The 23,827-nt window shown below is 37.1% G+C and overlaps 2 protein-coding genes and 2 long non-coding RNA genes across 6 annotated transcripts; all 4 read right to left on the bottom strand.

Annotated features, from left to right (window-relative positions):
* Positions 1-301: 301 nt before the first annotated feature.
* LOC140305157 (uncharacterized) lies at positions 302-3,941 on the bottom strand. Its single transcript, XM_072383915.1, has 8 exons — positions 3,399-3,941; positions 2,983-3,137; positions 2,716-2,780; positions 2,298-2,446; positions 1,632-1,871; positions 1,089-1,249; positions 636-700; positions 302-543 (listed from the first exon to the last, which is right to left on the bottom strand). The coding sequence occupies exons 1-8, from the start codon at positions 3,919-3,921 to the stop codon at positions 378-380; spliced, it is 1,524 nt and encodes a 507-aa protein (XP_072240016.1). The 5' UTR covers positions 3,922-3,941; the 3' UTR covers positions 302-377.
* A 313-nt stretch (positions 3,942-4,254) lies between these two features.
* LOC140305158 (uncharacterized) lies at positions 4,255-15,789 on the bottom strand. The gene is made up of 24 exons (XM_072383916.1): positions 15,727-15,789; positions 14,935-15,349; positions 13,990-14,126; positions 13,660-13,724; positions 13,310-13,458; positions 13,166-13,213; positions 12,618-12,981; positions 12,136-12,449; positions 11,749-11,903; positions 11,482-11,546; positions 11,057-11,211; positions 10,847-10,903; positions 9,836-10,615; positions 9,449-9,603; positions 9,181-9,245; positions 8,757-8,911; positions 8,547-8,603; positions 7,057-7,211; positions 6,790-6,854; positions 6,372-6,520; positions 5,394-5,942; positions 4,978-5,132; positions 4,711-4,775; positions 4,255-4,441 (listed from the first exon to the last, which is right to left on the bottom strand). The coding sequence occupies exons 1-24, from the start codon at positions 15,787-15,789 to the stop codon at positions 4,255-4,257; spliced, it is 4,524 nt and encodes a 1,507-aa protein (XP_072240017.1).
* A 64-nt stretch (positions 15,790-15,853) lies between these two features.
* LOC140306014 (uncharacterized) lies at positions 15,854-16,827 on the bottom strand. Its single transcript, XR_011915398.1, has 4 exons — positions 16,692-16,827; positions 16,360-16,424; positions 16,000-16,148; positions 15,854-15,903 (listed from the first exon to the last, which is right to left on the bottom strand). It is a non-coding gene; the product is annotated as an uncharacterized lncRNA (long non-coding RNA).
* A 1,473-nt stretch (positions 16,828-18,300) lies between these two features.
* LOC140306015 (uncharacterized) lies at positions 18,301-23,619 on the bottom strand. 3 transcript variants are annotated; one of them, XR_011915400.1, is made up of 4 exons: positions 23,487-23,619; positions 21,506-21,554; positions 21,271-21,321; positions 18,301-18,327 (listed from the first exon to the last, which is right to left on the bottom strand). It is a non-coding gene; the product is annotated as an uncharacterized lncRNA (long non-coding RNA). The 3 variants fall into 3 exon arrangements; XR_011915399.1 differs by lacking the exon at positions 18,301-18,327 and adding an exon at positions 18,435-18,492 and having other exon boundaries at positions 23,487-23,618; XR_011915401.1 differs by lacking the exon at positions 18,301-18,327 and adding an exon at positions 19,625-19,802.
* Positions 23,620-23,827: the final 208 nt, after the last annotated feature.

Consider the following 23,827-nt stretch of genomic DNA (forward strand, 5'->3'; position numbering starts at 1 on the left):
GCACCTGTGCAACAGCCAGCATTGTAAGTGAAAAGATTACTGTAGTAGCAGTATCGGGAGCATTAGCAGTGGTACTTGGGGCTGTGGTTGCAGCATCAGTTGTTGGAGCTTCAGTTGTAGGAGCTTCAGTTGTCGGAGCTTCAGTTGTCGGAGCTTCAGTTGTCGGAGCTTCAGTTGTAGGAGCTTCAGTTGTCGGAGCTTCAGTTGTAGGAGCATCAGTTGTAGGAGCTTCAGTTGTAGGAGCTTCAGTTGTCGGAGCTTCAGTTGTCGGAGCTTCAGTTGTCGGAGCTTCAGTTCTGGAGACTGAAAGCAAACCAATTGTGTATCAATGCATGTTTTTCTGTAGCAAGTATCTAAATAAAACATTAATGAACAGATTAAGTTTTACTGCTATACTTACATGCTCTGACGCTGCCGTCTATAACATCCAGGGTGGTCACATTGCTAAGTGCAGAACTGAGTTGTGTAGTGGCGCTGCCTTCTGCGGGAACCGAGCTGCTACTATTGAACACTAGAGTCATGTTTGAGACAACTGATCCATTCCTGTGATGGAAAAGAGAAAAATAGAAATTACTTTATAAAAAGGTAGATCCGAGTATATGTCTTAAAAAAGTCAAATTCAAATTTTCTCTCACGTGAATTGATCAACGATGGAGCGACGGAAAATTGATCCAAAGAGCGTTTGGCATACGTTGTTAATCTGAAAGACAACATTATTCCAAGTATGACAAAATCAGCTTTTAACAAATTCATGTTTACCTCTGTTTGGTTTGAAAGATTTCTCCAAAATGTATAAAAAAAACTATGGAGAGAACCAAAATAAGAAATACTGTAACATGATACTCTATTCAGAGGTCATTGTTTTAAATTTTTTATCCAGAAAGAGACTTTTTAAGATTAACTTTTAATTACATTTTTAAAAGTATTTTGACGTTACTCAGATATTGACAGTTGCTGAATTTAAAATATGACTCTGTCTTTTAGTACTCATTGCATAGGAAATATTACAAAGTAAATATTCACTTTAATTGCAGCAGAGCATAACAACAACAAACTTAGTATCATAGTAAATTCTATGGAAATCATACCTCTCTGGTAACATTTATAGCCAAGGCTTGAAATTCACTTGAGCTTTTATTGGCAAGCGCTGAATTAAATATTCTGTTGAGCCTAAACTCAAGACCCAGGGTCCCCTCATCGGGTAATGGTGGATCTGTCAATGGGCCAGCTGTAGTTGGAGGTGTAGTCACTGTAGTGTCAGAAGCAAGGACAAATCACAATGAATAGAAGTAAATCTAATTCTAGTAGAAATTGTTAACTATAAATTTACAAATGAGTCTCGGTCTCGGTGCCAATGTATACTAGAACATTAATTTTGTGTGGTGAGTGAAAAAAGAAAACTGGTACAGATGTATTGGTTAATGGAGACAATCAGTTACCTGCTGTGGAAATGGTAGGCTTTAATAATGATAGTGAAGTTGAAATAGATGGTGGTTATGTCATGCTTACTGGTGCTGAAGTTGCATGAAGCAGCGGTAAGCTAATGCTTACTGTTAGGGAAGTTACATTGAGTGATGGTGAGGTCATACTAACGACAAGTAAGGTTATGTTGAGTGTAGGTGATGAAGTACCATTGGGTGCCTGTGATGTCATGCTGACAGGTGAAGTAGTTGCATTGAGTGGTGGTGATGTCATGTTGACTGGTTCTGAAGTTGCATTGAGTGCTGGTGATGTCATGGTGACTGGTGGTGAAGTTGCATTGAGTGCTGGTGATGTCATGTTGACTGGTGGTGAAGTTGCGTTGAGTGCTGGTGATGTCATGTTGACTGGTGGTGAAGTTGCATTGAGTGCTGGTGAAGTCGTGGTGACTACTGGTGAGGTTATGTTTAGTGTTGAGGATGTGGGGTTCACTGGTGGGGAAATCATTTAGATCAAGATGATGACATAAAAAACTTCCATTCTCATAGTGATTAGTATAACTACAGATTGATTTTAATTCATAATATGCCATGTATATGAAAGTGTGAGGAAACGGCAATGGTCCTGTTTGTCCATTATGTGCATGAGGCGATAAAACCATTTGATCTCTTGAGCTAAACAATGTCAAAGTGTCATGAGGTGGTTGGGTCATGATATTACCTGTCGTTGGTGTAGTTTGTGTTGTATTGATTCCTACCAAAACAAAAAATCAAATTGTTAAAGTAATTCGATTAGATTTTGATACTGTAATGAATTCTGCTTTGCCTTCTCTGGTAGATACTAATGACCATAACAGATTAATATAAAAGGAGTTTTACTTGATGCAACAACAGTTGATGTGTTCAACTGGAGCGTGAAGCTGGAATTGTTGGCTGCTTCCACCAGAGCATCTACCACCTCAGTGTTTTCTGGGACTGAGGTTGCATTACGGAATATCAGATCAGCATCTACCACAACCGAACCTCGACTGTAAGAGAAATTATTATTTTATCACTGTGTATCATTTAGACAGCTGATTGTCAAATTATAATAAACATGGATTTTTCAAGGTAACAAAATTCTCAATAAAGCAAATGTGCAATCGTTTTGAAGAGAAACATAAATTTTTTAGAACTTGAAGCCTTTTTTTAAAAAACATCCATGACTGTCAGATATTTGGATAAGGGTATATGATAGCTAATTTATAAGGCTTAATATTGCTTTAATAATTATTGTTTGTCACATGATGCCATGTACCTGAAAGCTTTGATGAGAGATCGCAGGAAACGGATGCCAAATCTTGCCCTATAGACGGAATCCAGCTGTAAAAATGAAACCGACAAGAAGTTGAAGTATTATCTAATTTCAAGGTTGAGAAATGTGAGAGAACTGCTGTAACTACACTATGCTGCATTACACTTCACTACCATTCTGTAATATTGCAATATCAAAAATGAAAAAATAAAAAAATCACATATATTTTATATAGCACAAGATCAATGACAACAAGAAATGTATACTCACAGCATCTTGTACTGTTTTTGCTAATGTCTTGAACTCATCAGAATCACTGTTTCCAAGTCCAGAAGTAAAGTTTTGTTGCAGGCTAAATCCCAAGTTGACCCTTGTTTCTGGTGGTGCGGCAGTGGTTACGGTCATAGTAACAGGTGTGGTAACTGCTGGAGGGGAAGTAAAATTAATTACTTAAACATTACATATTAACATGTCTGTAATTTTGCAAGTTTAGAATAATAATACCTGCAGCTAGAGATGAGACAGATCTTGGTTTTATATTATTATATATTGATATAATATTGATATTGTATTACGCATGATGAATTAATTATTCTTGATTAATTTTATTCAATTCTATTTCTTCACTGTGTAAAATCAATTGAAATGAATGTATTAGCTATGGGAGACACTAAATGACCTATTACCTGTAGGAGACATGGTGGACAATGGTGGCACTGAGGTGACATTTACTGTTGGAGAAGTTGCATTGAGTGGTGGTGATGTCATGTTGACTGTTGGAGAAGTTGCATTGAGTGGTGGTGATGTCATGTTGACTGTTGGAGAAGTTGCATTGGGTGCTGGTGATGTCATGTTGACTGTTGGAGAAGTTGCATTTAGTGGTGGTGATGTCATGTTGAGTGGTGGAGAAGTTGCATTGAGTGGTGGTGATGTCATGTTGACTGTTGGAGAAGTTGCATTGAGTGGTGCTGATGTCATGTTGAGTGGTGGAGAAGTTGTATTGAGTGGTGCTGATGTCATGTTGAGTGGTGGAGAAGTTGCATTGAGTGGTGCTGATGTCATGTTGAGTGGTGGAGAAGTTGTATTGAGTGGTGCTGATGTTGTGTTGACTGGTGGTGAAGTTGCATTGAGTGCTGGTGAAGTCGTGGTGACTACTGGTGAGGTTATGTTTAGTGTTGAGTATGTGGGGTTCACTGGTGGGGAAATCATTTAGATCAAGATGATGACATAAAAAACTTCCATTCTCATAGTGATTAGTATAACTGCAGATTGATTTTAATTCATAATATGCCATGTATATGAAAGTGTGAGGAAACGGCAATGGTCCTGTTTGTCCATTATGTGCATGAGGCGATAAAACCATTTGATCTCTTGAGCTAAACAATGTCAAAGTGTCATGAGGTGGTTGGGTCATGATATTACCTGTCGTTGGTGTAGTTTGTGTTGTATTGATTCCTACCAAAACAAAAAATGAAATTGTTAAAGTAATTCGATTAGATTTTGATACTGTAATGAATTCTGCTTTGCCTTCTCTGGTAGATACTAATGACCAAAACAGATTAATATAAAAGGAGTTTTACTTGATGCAACAACAGTTGATGTGTTCAACTGGAGCGTGAAGCTGGAATTGTTGGCTGCTTCCACCAGAGCATCTACCACCTCAGTGTTTTCTGGGACTGAGGTTGCATTACGGAATATCAGATCAGCATCTACCACAACCGAACCTCGACTGTAAGAGAAATTATTATTTTATCACTGTGTATCATTTAGACAGCTGATTGTCAAATTATAATAAACATGGATTTTTCAAGGTAACAAAATTCTCAATAAAGCAAATGTGCAATCGTTTTGAAGAGAAACATAAATTTTTTAGAACTTGAAGCCTTTTTTTAAAAAACATCCATGACTGTCAGATATTTGGATAAGGGTATATGATAGCTAATTTATAAGGCTTAATATTGCTTTAATAATTATTGTTTGTCACATGATGCCATGTACCTGAAAGCTTTGATGAGAGATCGCAGGAAACGGATGCCAAATCTTGCCCTATAGACGGAATCCAGCTGTAAAAATGAAACCGACAAGAAGTTGAAGTATTATCTAATTTCAAGGTTGAGAAATGTGAGAGAACTGCTGTAACTACACTATGCTGCATTACACTTCACTACCATTCTGTAATATTGCAATATCAAAAATGAAAAAATAAAAAAATCACATTTATTTTATTTAGCACAAGATCAATGACAACAAGAAATGTATACTCACAGCATCTTGTACTGTTTTTGCTAATGTCTTGAACTCATCAGAATCACTGTTTCCAAGTCCAGAAGTAAAGTTTTGTTGCAGGCTAAATCCCAAGTTGACCCTTGTTTCTGGTGGTGCGGCAGTGGTTACGGTCATAGTAACAGGTGTGGTAACTGCTGGAGGGGAAGTAAAATTAATTACATAAACATTACATATTAACATGTCTGTAATTTTGCAAGTTTAGAATAATAATACCTGCAGCTAGAGATGAGACAGATCTTGGTTTTATATTATTATATATTGATATAATATTGATATTGTATTACGCATGATGAATTAATTATTCTTGATTAATTTTATTCAATTCTATTTCTTCACTGTGTAAAATCAATTGAAATGAATGTATTAGCTATGGGAGACACTAAATGACCTATTACCTGTAGGAGACATGGTGGACAATGGTGGCACTGAGGTGACATTTACTGTTGGAGAAGTTGCATTGAGTGGTGGTGATGTCATGTTGACTGTTGGAGAAGTTGCATTTAGTGGTGGTGATGTCATGTTGAGTGGTGGAGAAGTTGCATTGAGTGGTGGTGATGTCATGTTGACTGTTGGAGAAGTTGCATTGAGTGGTGCTGATGTCATGTTGAGTGGTGGAGAAGTTGTATTGAGTGGTGCTGATGTCATGTTGAGTGGTGGAGAAGTTGTATTGAGTGGTGCTGATGTCATGTTGAGTGGTGGAGAAGTTGCATTGAGTGGTGCTGATGTCATGTTGAGTGGTGGAGAAGTTGTATTGAGTGGTGCTGATGTCATGTTGAGTGGTGGAGAAGTTGCATTGAGTGGTGCTGATGTCATGTTGAGTGGTGGAGAAGTTGCATTGAGTGGTGCTGATGTCATGTTGAGTGGTGGTGAAGTTGCATTGAGTGCTGGTGATGTCATGTTGACTGGTGGTGAAGTTGCATTGAGTGCTGGTGAAGTCGTGGTGACTACTGGTGAGGTTATGTTTAGTGTTGAGGATGTGGGGTTCACTGGTGGGGAAATCATTTAGATCAAGATGATGACATAAAAAACTTCCATTCTCATAGTGATTAGTATAACTGCAGATTGATTTTAATTCATAATATGCCATGTATATGAAAGTGTGAGGAAACGGCAATGGTCCTGTTTGTCCATTATGTGCATGAGGCGATAAAACCATTTGATCTCTTGAGCTAAACAATGTCAAAGTGTCATGAGGTGGTTGGGTCATGATATTACCTGTCGTTGGTGTAGTTTGTGTTGTATTGATTCCTACCAAAACAAAAAATGAAATTGTTAAAGTAATTCGATTAGATTTTGATACTGTAATGAATTCTGCTTTGCCTTCTCTGGTAGATACTAATGACCAAAACAGATTAATATAAAAGGAGTCTTACTTGATGCAACAACAGTTGATGTGTTCAACTGGAGCGTGAAGCTGGAATTGTTGGCTGCTTCCACCAGAGCATCTACCACCTCAGTGTTTTCTGGGACTGAGGTTGCATTACGGAATATCAGATCAGCATCTACCACAACCGAACCTCGACTGTAAGAGAAATTATTATTTTATCACTGTGTATCATTTAGACAGCTGATTGTCAAATTATAATAAACATGGATTTTTCAAGGTAACAAAATTCTCAATAAAGCAAATGTGCAATCGTTTTGAAGAGAAACATAAATTTTTTAGAACTTGAAGCCTTTTTTTAAAAAACATCCATGACTGTCAGATATTTGGATAAGGGTATATGATAGCTAATTTATAAGGCTTAATATTGCTTTAATAATTATTGTTTGTCACATGATGCCATGTACCTGAAAGCTTTGATGAGAGATCGCAGGAAACGGATGCCAAATCTTGCCCTATAGACGGAATCCAGCTGTAAAAATGAAACCGACAAGAAGTTGAAGTATTATCTAATTTCAAGGTTGAGAAATGTGAGAGAACTGCTGTAACTACACTATGCTGCATTACACTTCACTACCATTCTGTAATATTGCAATATCAAAAATGAAAAAATAAAAAAATCACATTTATTTTATTTAGCACAAGATCAATGACAACAAGAAATGTATACTCACAGCATCTTGTACTGTTTTTGCTAATGTCTTGAACTCATCAGAATCACTGTTTCCAAGTCCAGAAGTAAAGTTTTGTTGCAGGCTAAATCCCAAGTTGACCCTTGTTTCTGGTGGTGCGGCAGTGGTTACGGTCATAGTAACAGGTGTGGTAACTGCTGGAGGGGAAGTAAAATTAATTACATAAACATTACATATTAACATGTCTGTAATTTTGCAAGTTTAGAATAATAATACCTGCAGCTAGAGATGAGACAGATCTTGGTTTTATATTATTATATATTGATATAATATTGATATTGTATTACGCATGATGAATTAATTATTCTTGATTAATTTTATTCAATTCTATTTCTTCACTGTGTAAAATCAATTGAAATTAATGTATTAGCTATGGGAGACACTAAATGACCTATTACCTGTAGGAGACATGGTGGACAATGGTGGCACTGAGGTGACATTTACTGTTGGAGAAGTTGCATTGAGTGGTGGTGATGTCATGTTGACTGTTGGAGAAGTTGCATTGAGTGGTGGTGATGTCATGTTGACTGTTGGAGAAGTTGCATTGGGTGCTGGTGATGTCATGTTGACTGTTGGAGAAGTTGCATTGGGTGCTGGTGATGTCATGTTGACTGTTGGAGAAGTTGCATTTAGTGGTGGTGATGTCATGTTGAGTGGTGGAGAAGTTGTATTGAGTGGTGCTGATGTCATGTTGAGTGGGGGAGAAGTTGTATTGAGTGGTGCTGATGTCATGTTGAGTGGTGGAGAAGTTGTATTGAGTGGTGCTGATGTCATGTTGAGTGGTGGAGAAGTTGTATTGAGTGGTGCTGATGTCATGTTGAGTGGGGGAGAAGTTGTATTGAGTGGTGCTGATGTCATGTTGAGTGGTGGAGAAGTTGTATTGAGTGGTGCTGATGTCATGTTGAGTGGGGGAGAAGTTGTATTGAGTGGTGCTGATGTTGTGTTGAGTGGTGGAGAAGTTGCATTCAGTAGTGGTGATGTCATGTTGAGTGGTGGAGAAGTTGCATTGAGTGGTGCTGATGTCATGTTGAGTGGTGGAGAAGTTGTATTGAGTGGTGGTGATGTCATGTTGAGTGGTGGAGAAGTTGTATTGAGTGGTGGTGATGTCATGTTGAGTGGTGGAGAAGTTGCATTGAGTGGTGCTGATGTCATGTTGAGTGGTGGAGAAGTTGCATTGAGTGGTGCTGATGTCATGTTGACTGTGGGTGAAGTTGCATTGAGTGGTGGTGAAGTTTGCACAACTGGTGGTGGAATTATTTTTGTTAATAAATAAATATTTACTTCACCACAAATACTGTATTTGTCTTACAACTGTCAGTCAATGTTTATAACCACAGTTTGCTCTCATTCAGAATATTCCACATACACCCCAAAGGGGATTAAACTGGTTTTACAATTCCTTTAAAACATGATGTGTAAGATGAGATTTGTTGAATTAATCAGTAAAACTGTAACAGATGTCATGTTATTACCTGGTGACATAGTTGAACTCACTGATGTGGTAGGCACAACTGTGGTCACAACCACTCCTGCCAAGACAAAGAAAACAAATTATTCTCGTAGATGTAATAGCTATAAGCTTGGTAACAGCCCATGGTGCAGTGATACATTTCACTTGCTCACTGTATTTCATAGTACCACAAAAGATTAAAAAAAATTAAATGAATAAAGAAGAAACTCACTTGTTGCAACAATGGTCGTTGTATTCACTGGTAGACTGAAGTTGGAGGTGGAATTGTTGGTTGCTTCCACCAGAGTATTTGCCACCTCAGTGTTTTCTGGGACTGAGGTTGCATTACGGAATATCAGATCAGCATCTACCACAACCGAACCTCGACTGTAAGAGGAATGATTATTTTATCATTGTGTCTTTTAAACAGCTGACTATTAAATTATAATAAATGTAGATGTTTTAAAGTGACAAAATTCTCAATAAAGAAAATGTGCAATCGTTTTGAAGAGAAACATACATTTTTTTAGAATTTGGAGCCTTTTTTAAAAAATATATCCATGACTATCATATATTTGGATAAGGGTATATTATAACTAATTTAATGTGTCTAATATCGCCTTGATAATTACTGTCCTTCACATGATGCCATGTACCTGAAAGCTTTGATGAGAGATCGCAGGAAACGGATGCCAAATCTTGCCTTATAGATGGAATCCAGCTATAAAAATTAAACCGACAAGAAGTTGAAATATTATCTAATTTCAAGGTTGAGAAATGTGAGAGAACTGCTGTAACTACACTATGCTGCATTACACTTCACTACCATTCTGTAATATTGCAATATCAAAAATGCAAAAATGAAAAAAATCACATTTATTTTATTTAGCACAAGATCAATGACAACAAGAAATGTATACTCACAGCATCTTGTACTGTTTTTGCTAATGTCTTGAACTCATCAGAATCACTGTTTCCAAGTCCAGAAGTAAAGACTTGTTGCAGGCTAAATCCCAAGTTGACCCTTGTTTCTGGTGGTGTGGCAGTGGTTACGGTCATAGTAACAGGTGTGGTAACTGCTGGAGGGGAAGTAAAATGAATTACATAAACATTACATATTAACATGTCTGTAATTTTGCAAGTTTAGAATAATAATACCTGCAGCTAGAGATGAGACAGATCTTGGTGATGATATTATATTACACATGATGAATGAATTATTCTGAATAATCTCATTCTGTTTTATTTTTCCACTGTAAAATCAGTTGAAATGAATGTATTAGCTGTGGGAGACACTAAATGACCTATTACCTGTAGGAGACATGGTGGACAATGGTGGCACTGAGGTGACATTGACTGTTGAAGAAGTTGCATTGAGTGCTGGTGATGTCATGTTGACTGTTGGAGAAGTTGCACTGAGTGCTGGTGATGTCATGTTGACTGTTGGAGAAGTTGCATTGAGTGGTGGTGATGTCAAGTTGACTGTTGGAGAAGTTGCATTGAGTGGTGGTGATGTCAAGTTGACTGTTGGAGAAGTTGCATTGAGTGGTGGTGATGTCATGTTGATTGTTGGTGAAGTAGCACTGGCTGTTGGAGAAGTTGCATTGAGTGCTGGTGATGTCATGTTGACTGGTGGAGAAGTTGCATTGAGTGGTGGTGATGTCATGTTGAGTGGTGGAGAAGTTGTATTGAGTGGTGGTGATGTCATGTTGAGTGGTGGAGAAGTTGTATTGAGTGGTGGTGATGTCATGTTGACTGTTGGAGAAGTTGCATTCAGTAGTGGTGATGTCATGTTGAGTGGTGGAGAAGTTGTATTGAGTGGTGGTGATGTCATGTTGAGTGGTGGAGAAGTTGTATTGAGTGGTGGTGATGTCATGTTGAGTGGTGGAGAAGTTGTATTGAGTGGTGGTGATGTCATGTTGAGTGGTGGAGAAGTTGCATTGAGTGGTGGTGATGTCATGTTGAGTGGTGGAGAAGTTGCATTGAGTGGTGCTGATGTCATGTTGAGTGGTGGAGAAGTTGCATTGAGTGGTGCTGATGTCATGTTGACTGTGGGTGAAGTTGCATTGAGTGGTGGTGAAGTTTGCGCAACTGGTGGTGGAATTATTTTTGTTAATAAATAAATATTTACTTCACCACAAATACTGTATTTGTCTTACAACTGTGAGTCAATGTTTATAACCACAGCTTGCTCTCATTCAGAATATTCCACATACACCCCAAAGGGGATTAAACTGGTTTTACAATTCCTTTAAAACATGATGTGTAAGATGAGATTTGTTGAATTAATCAGTAAAACTGTAACAGATGTCATGTTATTACCTGGTGACATAGTTGAACTCACTGATGTAGTAGGCACAACTGTGGTCACAACCACTCCTGCCAAGACAAAGAAAACACATTATTCTCGTAGATGTAATAGCTATAAGCTTGGTAACAGCCCATGGTGCAGTGATACATTTCACTTGCTCACTGTATTTCATAGTACCACAAAATATAAAAAAAAATTAAATGAATAAAGAAGAAACTCACTTGTTGCAACAATGGTCGTTGTATTCACTGGTAGACTGAAGTTGGAGTTGGAATTGTTGACTGCTTCCAGCAGAGTGTTTGCCACCTCAGTGTTTTCTGGGACTGAGGTTGCATTACGGAATATCAGATCAGCATCTACCACAACCGAACCTCGACTGTAAGAGGAATAATTATTTTATCATTGTGTATCATTTAGACAGCTGACTGTCAAATTATAATAAACATGGATGTTTCAAATTGAAAAAATTCTCAATAAAGCAAATGTGCAATCGTTTTGAAGAGAAACATAATTTTTTTAGAACTTGAAGCCTTTTTTAGAAAATACATCCATGACTATCATATATTTGGATAAGGGTATATTATAACTAATTTAATGTGTATAGTATCGCCTTGATAATTATTGCCCTTCACATGATGCCATGTACCTGAAAGCTTTGATGAGAGATCGCAGGAAACTGATGCCAAATCTTGCCTTATAGATGGAATCCAGCTATAAAAATTAAACCGACAAGAAGTTGAAATTTTATCTAATTTAAAGGTTGAGAAATGTGAGAGAACTGCTGTAACTACACTATGCTGCATTACACTTCACTACCATTCTGTAATATTGCAATATCAAAAATGCAAAAATAAAAAAATCACATTTATTTTATTTAGCACAAGATCAATGACAACAAGAAATGTATACTCACAGCATCTTGTACTGTTTTTGCTAATGTCTTGAACTCATCAGAATCACTGTTTCCAAGTCCAGAAGTAAAGTTTTGTTGCAGGCTAAATCCCAAGTTGACCCTTGTTTCTGGTGGTGCGGCAGTGGTTACGGTCATAGTAACAGGTGTGGTAACTGCTGGAGGGGAAGTAAAATGAATTACATAAACATTACATATTAACATGTCTGTAATTTTGCAAGTTTAGAATAATAATACCTGCAGCTAGAGATGAGACAGATCTTGGTGATGATATTATATTACACATGATTAATGAATTATTCTTAATAATCTCATTCTGTTTTATTTTTCCACTGTAAAATCAATTGAAATGAATGTATTAGCTATGGGAGACACTAAATGACCTATTACCTGTAGGAGACATGGTGGACAATGGTGGCACTGAGGTGACATTGACTGTTGAAGAAGTTGCATTGAGTGCTGGTGATGTCATGTTGACTGGTGGTGATGTTGCATTGAGTGCTGGTGATGTCATGTTGACTGTTGGAGAAGTTGCATTGAGTGGTGGTGATGTCATGTTGACTGGTGGTGAAGTTACATTCAGTGGTGGTGATGTCATGTTGACTGGTGGTGAAGTTACATTCAGTGCTGGTGATGTCATGTTTACTGGTGGTGAAGTTGCATTGAGTGCTGGTGAAGTAGCACTGGCTGTTGGAGAAGTTGCATTGAGTGCTGGTGATGTCATGTTGACTGTTGGAGAAGTTGCATTCAGTGGTGGTGATGTCATGTTGACTGGTGGTGAAGTTGCATTGAGTGGTGGTGATGTCATGTTGAGTGGTGGTGATGTCATGTTGACTGGTGGTGATGTCATGTTGAGTGGTGGTGATGTCATGTTGAGTGGTGGTGAAGTTGCATTGAGTGGTGGTGATGTCATGTTGAGTGGTGGTGATGTCATGTTGAGTGGTGGAGAAGTAGCACTGGCTGTTGGAGAAGTTGCATTGAGTGGTGGTGATGTCATGTTGAGTGGTGGTGAAGTTGCATTGAGTGGTGGTGATGTCATGTTGAGTGGTGGTGATGTCATGTTGAGTAGTGGTGATGTCATGTTGAGTGGTGGTGAAGTTGCACTGGCTGTTGAAGATGTTGCATTTAGTGGTGGTGATGTCATGTTGAGTGGTGGTGAAGTAGCACTGGCTGTTGGAGAAGTTGCATTGAGTGGTGGTGATGTCATGTTGAGTGGTGGTGAAGTTGCATTGAGTGGTGGTGATGTCATGTTGAGTGGTGGTGATGTCATGTTGAGTAGTGGTGATGTCATGTTGAGTGGTGGTGAAGTTGCACTGGCTGTTGAAGATGTTGCATTGAGTGGTGGTGATGTCATGTTGAGTGGTGGTGAAGTTGCATTCAGTGGTGGTGATATATATAAATATATAAATAATTTTTTTACCTGTTGAAGGTGCAGTGGTGACTGGAGCTTCAGTTGGTGTCTCTACAACTGAAAATTACATATTTCCAATTACACAATTGGTGCTATATTCTAATCACAGAGATTAATCTTTTGCATTTGAGGAAATAAAAACAACTGCCTTACCTCTGGCTACGATAGATGATGTATTGACAGACAGGTTGAAGCTACCACTACTAGCAGCTTCCACTAAAGTTTCAGCAGCTGCACTGGCATTTGGAAGTGACTCTACTTCATTGAATACCAGCTCAACATCTGCCACAATAGATCCACTCCTGTGAAAAACATTTGTTACAGATTCGAATAACTGAATGCGATCTGTAATCTGACCGAAAACAACAAATGAAATGGAATTATTTAATCATATAGTTGTTTTCTCATGTCTACGTCTTTTTTTGTTCATTAGAAAAGCGAAACTAAAGTACATTATGCATCTGTTTTCAACCCAAGATAAGAAACAGAGAGAGATCGCATACCTGAAGCTTTTGACGATGGTGCGATTGAAGGCATCCCCAAATTTTTGTGAATAGACATTGTTGAGCTGTGTGAAGAAAGAAAGTCCATCAGTTAAAATTGTTGCATCTTTTTCTGCATGTTTTTTTTATGTGTGAGTGTATGATCATTACTGCCTGAAAAAAGAAGTCAGCCTATCCCTTTTCAGTCATAATGACGTCTTAGTTATTGACGTTAACCATGTCATTTTTCTTGTGATTTTCCCGAGTTTGAGGGTGTGCAAAATGTAGTCCTTTTGGAAGAAAAAATGACGACCTTCTGAATATGCCGAATACAAAGGAATACAAACTTACCGCAGAAGTTACTTGAGTTTCTAATTCCTTGAACTCTGGTGATGAATTGTTTAAAAGTTCGTCAGTAAAGGTTTCTTGCAAGCTAAATCCCAAAGAAATTGTGGGCTCTGGCGGTGGGGCAGGTGTTGTAGTTGGACCTAAAAATGAGAAAAATTTCAACAACTAAAGACATTTCCCTCAAAATGCACATGATGAATGCAAAATAGGTTAAATAATGACTGATTTTATTCAATGAGATAATGTTGAGTTTCTGTGATGACATAATGGCTGGTGGTGATGTTGCATTGGGTAGTTATGAACTACTAGTGAAGCCAGATAGTTCTTACTCTGCTAGTGGAGATGCATTCACAAGAGGAGATGTTGTTGTGGGTGGTGGGGCAGTTTATGAAATAGTGATGAAATGTGTTATTAAACTGATAATAACAGGCATACAGGCAAAGTTTAGGTAACCTTATTATAGGAGATTCAGTGATACAGTAAATTGACTGAGGCAAAAATTTAATTCGCTGGCATTGCAGTGGCTGTTGTCATAATGTGTGGTAGTGAGGTTGTATTATTTGAAAGAACAAAATTATAAAAACAAATATACATACTGAAATTCACATGGATGATACATGATATATGTGATATATAATATATATATATCATATTCATCATATATAAGTGTATATATTTTATATATTCAGGCTTTTCTTTTGGAGATGTGTAAGAGACAGTACGTGTCGCTGGAATTCAGCTACCTATAGAACAGGTTTTAGAACAGTTTTGCAAACCAAATACAAGTAATCAGGCTTTTAAATTTTTAAATAAGAAGACATTTAGTGTTGTTTTTTTTTTTTGTTTGTTTTGATACTTACAAATAAGAGTTTCATCAAATGATTTGTTTTCATTTTCATTTATACCTGGCAGTAGCGTTGTGGTGACTTGAGGTGAGGTTGAATTAACCGGTGGTGATGTCATGTTGACTGGTGGTGAAGTTGCATGGAGTGCTGGTGATGTCATGTTGACTGGTGGTGAAGTTGCATGGAGTGCTGGTGATGTCATGTTGACTGGTGGTGAAGTTACATTCAGTGGTGGTGAAGTAGCACTGGCTGTTGGAGAAGTTGCATTGAGTGCTGGTGATGTCATGTTGACTGTTGGAGAAGTTGCATGGAGTGCTGGTGATGTCATGTTGACTGGTGGTGAAGTTGCATGGAGTGCTGGTGATGTCATGTTGACTGGTGGTGAAGTTACATTCAGTGGTGGTGAAGTAGCACTGGCTGTTGGAGAAGTTGCATTGAGTGCTGGTGATGTCATGTTGACTGTTGGAGAAGTTGCATGGAGTGCTGGTGATGTCATGTTGACTGGTGGTGAAGTAGCACTGGCTGTTGGAGAAGTTAAATTGAGCGCTGGTGATGTCATGTTGACTGGTGGTGATGTCATGTTGACTGGTGGTGATGTCATGTTGACTGGTGGTGATGTCATGTTGAGTGGTGGTGAAGTTGCATTGAGTGGTGGTGATGTCATGTTGACTGGTGGTGATGTCATGTTGAGTGGTGGTGATGTCATGTTGAGTAGTGGTGATGTCATGTTGAGTGGTGGTGAAGTTGCACTGGCTGTTGAAGATGTTGTATTGAGTGGTGGTGATGTCATGTTGAGTGGTGGTGATGTCATGTTGACTGGTGGTGATGTCATGTTGAGTGGTGGTGATGTCATGTTGACTGGTGGTGATGTCATGTTGAGTGGTGGTGAAGTTACATTCAGTGGTGGTGAAGTTGCACTGGCTGTTGAAGATGTTGCATTGAGTGGTGGTGATGTCATGTTGAGTGGTGGTGAAGTTGCATTCAGTGGTGGTGATATATATAAATATATAAATTATTTTTTTACCTGTTGAAGGTGCAGTGGTGACTGGAGCTTCAGTTGGTGTCTCTACAACTGAAAATTACATATTTCCAATTACACAATTGGTGCTATATTCTAATCACAGAGATGAATCTTTTGCATTTGAGGAAATAAAAACAACTGCCTTACCTCTGGCTACGATAGATGATGTATTGACAGACAAGTTGAAGCTACCACTACTAGCAGCTTCCACTAAAGTTTCAGCAGCTGCACTGGCATTTGGAAGTGACTCTACTTCATTGAATACCAGCTCAACATCTGCCACAATAGATCCACTCCTGTGAAAAACATTTGTTACAGATTCGAATAACTGAATGCGATCTGTAATCTGACCGAAAACAACAGATTAAATGGAATTATTTAATCATATAGTTGTTTTCTCATGTCTACAATGTCTTTTTTTGTTCATTAGAAAAGCAAAACTAAAGTACATTATGCATCTGTTTTCAACCCAAGATAAAAAACATAAAAAAGAGAGAGATCGCATACCTGAAGCTTTTGACGATGGTGCGATTGAAGGCATCCCCAAATTTTTGTGAATAGACATTGTTGAGCTGTGTGAAGAAAGAAAGTCCATCAGTTAAAATTGTTGCATCTTTTTCTGCATGTTTTTTTTTTATGTGTGAGTGTATGATCATTACTGCCTGAAAAAAGAAGTCAGCCTATCCCTTTTCAGTCATAATGACGTCTTAGTTATTGACGTTAACCATGTCATTTTTCTTGTGATTTTCCCGAGTTTGAGGGTGTGCAAAATGTAGTCCTTTTGGAAGAAAAAATGACGACCTTCTGAATATGCCGAATACAAAGGAATACAAACTTACCGCAGAAGTTACTTGAGTTTCTAATTCCTTGAACTCTGGTGATGAATTGTTTAAAAGTTCGTCAGTAAAGGTTTCTTGCAAGCTAAATCCCAAAGAAATTGTGGGCTCTGGCGGTGGGGCAGGTGTTGTAGTTGGACCTAAAAATGAGAAAAATTTCAACAACTAAAGACATTTCCCTCAAAATGCACATGATGAATGCAAAATAGGTTAAATAATGACTGATTTTATTCAATGAGATAATGTTGAGTTTCTGTGATGACATAATGGCTGGTGGTGATGTTGCATTGGGTAGTTATGAACTACTAGTGAAGCCAGATAGTTCTTACTCTGCTAGTGGAGATGCATTCACAAGAGGAGATGTTGTTGTGGGTGGTGGGGCAGTTTATGAAATAGTGATGAAATGTGTTATTAAACTGATAATAACAGGCATACAGGCAAAGTTTAGGTAACCTTATTATAGGAGATTCAGTGATACAGTAAATTGACTGAGGCAAAAATTTAATTCGCTGGCATTGCAGTGGCTGTTGTCATAATGTGTGGTAGTGAGGTTGTATTATTTGAAAGAACAAAATTATAAAAACAAATATACATACTGAAATTCACATGGATGATACATGATATATGTGATATATAATATATATATATATATATATCATATTCATCATATATAAGTGTATATATTTTATATATTCAGGCTTTTTTTTTGGAGATGTGTAAGAGACAGTACGTGTCGCTGGAATTCAGCTACCTATAGAATAGGTTTTAGAACAGTTTTGCAAACCAAATACAAGTAATCAGGCTTTTACATTTTTAAATAAGAAGACATTTAGTGTTGTTTTTTTTTTTTGTTTGTTTTGATACTTACAAATAAGAGTTTCATCAAATAATTTGTTTTCATTTTCATTTATACCTGGCAGTGGCGTTGTGGTGACTTGTGGTGAGGTTGAATTAACCGGTGGTGAAGTCATGTTGAGTGGTGGTGATGTGATGTTGGTTGGTTGTGTGGTTGGGCTGACCGGTGGTGAGGTCTGGTTGAGTGGTAGTGACGTTACATTGAGAATTGTTGAGGTGGAATCGGTTGGTAATGATGTGATGTTCAGATGAGGTGATGTGAAGTTGTTTGGTTGTGTGGTTGGGCTGACCGGTGGTGAGGTCATGTTTAGAAGTTGTGTGGTCAAGTTAATAGGAGATGACGTGGCATTTGTTGGTAGTTTGGTTGTACTGACTGGTGCTGAGGCTTCATGGAGTAGAGTTTAGGTTACATAATGTTAGAAAAAAAGTCAGTCAAAGAAATGTAGTAATGGGGAGTTTCCATAACCACTCATAATAAAATGATAGAACAGTTAATATATGTCATATATATATATATATATATATATATTCAAGCTTTTTTGTTGTTTTTCTTTTGAGCTGCTATGGGTGTTCTAAACTAATACAAAGTGCATCTATAAAAAAGGCTGCATATAGACATTGCTTTCTGACTATTTCATGTTTGTTGAGAAATTCAAGAAAAATTAAGAGACAGAACTTGTCGCTGAAATTCAGCTACCTATTAATAGTGTGGTTGCTGGAGAAAGTGAGGTCAAGCTGACATTTGGCGAGATTGTGTTGATGATTGGTGATGAAGTTGAATTTACTTTTGAGTTTGCATTAAAAGGCAATGAGGTTGCAGAAAATTACATCAGCTGGCTATGATAATATGACTTACCTGAAGATGAATTTGTGATGGCTGTTGGTGGCTGTTGTGACATTGTACTGACTGATGGCGAGGCTGAGTTCATTGTTGATGAAGTTGAATTTCCTGTTGAGTTTTCATTAAAAGGCAATGAGGTTGCAGAAAATGACATCAGCTGGCTATAATGATATGACTTTTGGAGAATTTAGATAACCTGAAGATGGACCTGTAATGACAATGACCTCCAAGGACAATACAGGGCAGAAGTTGGCTCTTCATCTAAAACCTTTAGTTGCATGCAGTAGAACCAACTAAATAGCATTTTTTGATCATACCAAGACTTTGTTCAAATATTGTGGTATAGATTTGTTTTGTCTTTGATACACTTACGAGATTTTTGTTTCAAAATCATACATTCTTTCTTTTGTGTAAACTACAAAAGTTATTAAAGACTAGGGCCAAAGAAATATCCCCTTAAATAATAATGAACTCTAGCTTCCCGAGACAAGTTGAAGTGTCCTCAGACAAGATTCTGAACCCCATGTTGCTCCTAGTGTGTCCATTGGTGTGTGAATGTGTGGTGTGTGTGATAGAGAAACTAACAAACAAACAAGCAAAAAAATAAATTGCTGTGTCCTGTGATACTGTATGATGTGTGTGTGTGGGGACATTTCCTGTATTCCTGCATATATGGACCACAATGCATGCTCTCTATACGTTGCACACCTTCCCCTTAATGTCTAATGATGTTGAATTGATTGTTAAAGACATTAGATTCAGTTGTGGCGTTATCGTACCCTCTGCTGGAATTGAGACGTTGACTGGTGATGAAGTTGTGCTGACCGGCGATGAAGATGTGTTGACAGGGGATGAGGTTGTGTTGACTGCTGATGAGGTTGTGTTGACAGGTGATGAGGTTGTATTGACTGCTGATGAGGTTGTGTTAAACAGTGAAGTTGTGTTGACTGTTGATGAAGTTGTGTTGACCGGTGATGAAGTTGTGTTGACTGGTGATGAAGTTGTGTTCACCGTGGATGAATTTGCATTGACTGTTGCCAATGTTGCATTGACCGATGAAGTTGTGTTGACTGTTGATGAAGTTGTGTTGACTGTTGATGAAGTTGTGTTGACCGGTAATGAAGTTGTGTTGACTGTTGATGAAGTTGTGTTGACCGGTGATGAGGTTGTGTCGACTGATGATGAAGTTGTGTTCACCGTGGAGGAATTTGCGTTGACTGTTGCCAAAGTTGCATTGACCGATGAAGTTGTGTTGACTGTTGATGAGGTTGTGTTGACCGGTAATGAAGTTGTGTTGACTGTTGATGAGGTTGTGTTTAACGATGAAGTTGTGTTGATTGATGATGAGGTTGTGTTTAACGATGAAGTTGTGTTGATTGATGATGACGTTGTGTTCATCGTGGATGAAGTTGTGTTGGCTGTTGCCAAAGTTGCATTGACCAGGGAGGACGTTGTTTTGACAGGTGATGAAGTTGTATTTATTGTGTGACATGAACAAAATTTAAACAGAGAGAAGTTAAGTTAAGATATGATGTAAGATCTTTTTTACTATATGAATTTAATATATGGATTTAAATTTAAATTTACACTGAAAAGGTCATATATACATATATATATATATATATATATATATATATATATAGTCTTTCCTTTTATTCCTTATTATTTCCTTAGTATTCCTTATTATTACAGAACAAAAAGGGAATGTTTATGTCAATTTTAATTAATAGCAGTTTTTCATATTCAAATAGTATAGTATATGTCAATTACTTGGACAAGACTTACTGATATAACTTACATTTTACAAAAGTTGTGTTGTAGAACTCTTAAAAGTAAATCATTTTCTTGTAAAAAGCATTTTTTTAAATGTTTCTATTGCTTTCTATGATGGGGAATAAACTGAATGGATGTTTGGTATAGGTTTTAGCCTAACTGGAAAGATAAAAAAAAACATGCTGAATAATTCATATCAGTTATCTCTATCCTTATCCTACATTGTTAAACTAGTGTGAAATTGTTGGATAATATTATAGCTAAATGCTAGGACAGCTTTCTCTTAAATATTTTGGTCAAGAAGAGAGGTATAGCTTCTATAGCAAAGTTCTGAGGTATATTTGTAAGGCACAATGGACAATAACAGCTTGATAGTTGCTTGCTTTCACCATAACTCTTCAGTAGCAATTAACACACATAGCTAATTAAGCTGACTGGCTCCTCTGGACCATTAGATTTAATCATTAGTATTATAAACACAGGGTGTGGACTGTCTGGCAGTGCATGAGTGTATTTTCAGCTGTGCTGCCAACCTGTTTCACCAGTTTGCTGTATCTTTACTGACCTCTGGTGGCATATGTTGAGTACTACAAAACTCCAAAAAGTGTATGGTGGACACTGTTATACGGGACTGTTTCACCAGTGACATAACTGGCCTCTGGTGGCACATATTCAGAAAAATTATACTACATCACTGTAATCTCATTGTTTAATAGACACATGAGCATATTGTTTAACACTATTGAGACTCTTTTTTTGGAATTTTCTAAATAACATGATGTGCTGTAGCATTTGATCCTGCCTCATAAAACTGATACAGAAATCCCAATATAACAAAAAAAAAGGTAGGATAATGTATAAGAGATAATACGGATCTCAAGGATGATACTGAAAATGTTTTCCCCTTGGTTTGACCAAATAATTTATTATTATTATTATTATTATTATTATTATTATTATTATTATTATTATTGTTATTGTTATTATTATTATTATTATTATTATTATTATTATTATTATTATTATTATTATTATTATTATTATTATTATTATTATTATTATTATTATTGTTATTATTATTATTATCATAACTGAAACTTTTGTTTACATTACCTGGTGTTGTGGTCATAGCGTTACTTTGAGCTGATGTTGTTCCGACCAGCCCTAAAGACAAAAACACAACTGATGAATAATTTCAGTCTAATACTAGATACTGTTGTTACCCTCTCTCTCTCTCTCTCTCTCTCTCTCTCTCTCTCTCTCTCTCTCTCTCTCTTTAACAATCACAATTCTCACACACACACATACACAATCAGACATACAGTGAGACATGCAAGCCAACAATTACCTGCTAACAGAAGGAATACGAGAAGTTCCATCGTCTGAGTGTCTGCCTCCTGTTAAACAATGAATGCATTTTCATTTGTTGAAAAAAATGCATATTGAAACCATTTTAACATACTGTGCTCTCAAAACATGTTAAAAGGAGAATTTTCACTGTCCTGTTAATGCATATTTGGTTACTTTCATCTAGGATATCTGTATTCTGCTTGCATGCAAGCAATATGAAAATAAAGCTTAAGTCAGTTTACTCTTGTCTCATTGCCATTTTTATAAAACATACAACTGCCTAAAGTATATATATTGTTCCAATTCATCTCAACCATTATCAGTTTTAGAAGGCACAATTAATACAGATATAACGACAAAAAAGAGCACTTTTTATTCAGTGACTGTACTTTCCCAGGTTTCTATCCTTGACATTGACTCACTTGTTAACTCATAGATTTACTTCTCTTACACATTGTGAGATGTTTGGAATTGATTATGCCAACATTCCAGTGAGACAAGTTTGTGAAACTCCTCCTCTATCTGACATAGCAGTGCCACATCTACATCTACAGTTGCTATTCAAGATTCCATCCGCAGGTGTATCCACTTTCTGTGAGACCTAGAATTTGTCTGAACAATTTCTTTTACGGGGTCAGAATTTAGGAACACCATCATACCATGTTGTAAGATATTTTGCTACTCTCGGTAACTATATTTCATGTGGATTAAAGTCCAGTGTCTGTCCAACTAAATATTTCATCTACAAGTCATAAAATAATAACCAATAATCAGAAATCAGTTGGATAGCAATAATGACAACATGTTATGCCAGCTTTTGATCAGGACATTAAAAAACAGTTCAAATGTATTGGATAATATTTTAGTTAATCATTAAGACACATAACTCTCAAGGGTATAATGACTTTCTGGCTTTAATTGAACTTTGCAAAGTTCTGCACTTGTAACACAGATGCACAATAGAGATTGATAGTTACTTCCTTTCACCATAACCCTTTGTAACAATTAACACACACATATTAATTTGGGTTTACTGGCTCCCCTGTATCACTGGATCTTAATCCAAAGTATTTCAAACACAGGGTAGAAACTATCTGGCTGTACAGGAGTGTATTTTAGTTTGGCTGCCAACGTAACTCACCAGTTTGCTGTATCATAACTGGCCTCTGGTGGCATATGTTTGCCACTACAATGTATTAGAGGACTGACTCTGCCACTTTTTGTTGCATTTTTTTTGTACGCCTTATAATGTCAGTCAAAAAACATTCTTCACATTCCTTAAACCTTCTGACTTTAACGTTGCACATTCAAGATCACTTGTGACCAAAATATTTTAGATCTTCAATGCCATTTGCTTCATAGTACAGCTCTCTTTTTCTGTTCTACACATTTTTACAGTAAGTTGCAATTGTATGATTAAACCTAATAAACCTAATATACTCATTGCATCCCATAGGCAGAGCACAATGGTGCTCCAAGAGCAGCCACACCCTGACAACCAAAGCATTGCAATCTGTCAATGTACATATCAATGTACACATAGTGCACAAGTACACCTCAAATATATGCTGTAGGTTTAACTGTAAAATCCTCAAATACAAGGGATATTTTCAAAATGAATTTGTTGCTTTTTGACATTTTTTGTTGTTGGAATCTATGGTGCAATGAACCAATAAAAATTAGAGGTGTATTTGATAAAATACCTAAAAAGTGGAAAAGTAAAGCACACATTGCAGAAATTACAATTTCAGATCAAAAGTTTGAGCTTGAATTAAATTCAACAAACAGTTATACAGAAAACATTTGAAAGACAGTTATTGAACCATTAAGATTTGAAATAAAAAGCTAAATCTGCTGTTCACTGACATCATTTCAAACGTTTGCAAATAAAAAGTTGCTGGATGCAAAGTAATTTATAATCCTTAATCATGTTACATTTTCGGTTATAAATAGTTATTCAAATTTAAAGACTTTCTTACCCCAGTGGAGTCCAAGTGTGTAGAAATGCTCTTATATTCTCAACAACCTGTGGATGATTTGCCCAAACACTAAGATGGGAACAGACACCTTTCCTTCTTGGCACAAATGATGGAAGTGAAGAGTTGTCTGTGGCTGAGGTTTTTTAAGTGGCAGAAACTTCTCACAGAACTTGTTCGACTGGTTTAAATTTTTTTGTGTAAAAAAAATTTAAGTGGAGCGCAACTTACAATCCGGGGGAGGGGGGGGTATGCTGACGTAGGTTTGATTTAAATGCCACTGTTGTTTAGTGAGCAAACAGCATTCATGCAGTTTCACTTGTGGGATTGTCAAGCACAAATCC

This window comes from Leuresthes tenuis, unplaced genomic scaffold, assembly GCF_036924035.1.
Source record: "Leuresthes tenuis unplaced genomic scaffold, fLeuTen1.0.hap1 SCAF_4, whole genome shotgun sequence".
NCBI classification, from domain to species: Eukaryota; Metazoa; Chordata; class Actinopteri; order Atheriniformes; family Atherinopsidae; genus Leuresthes; species Leuresthes tenuis.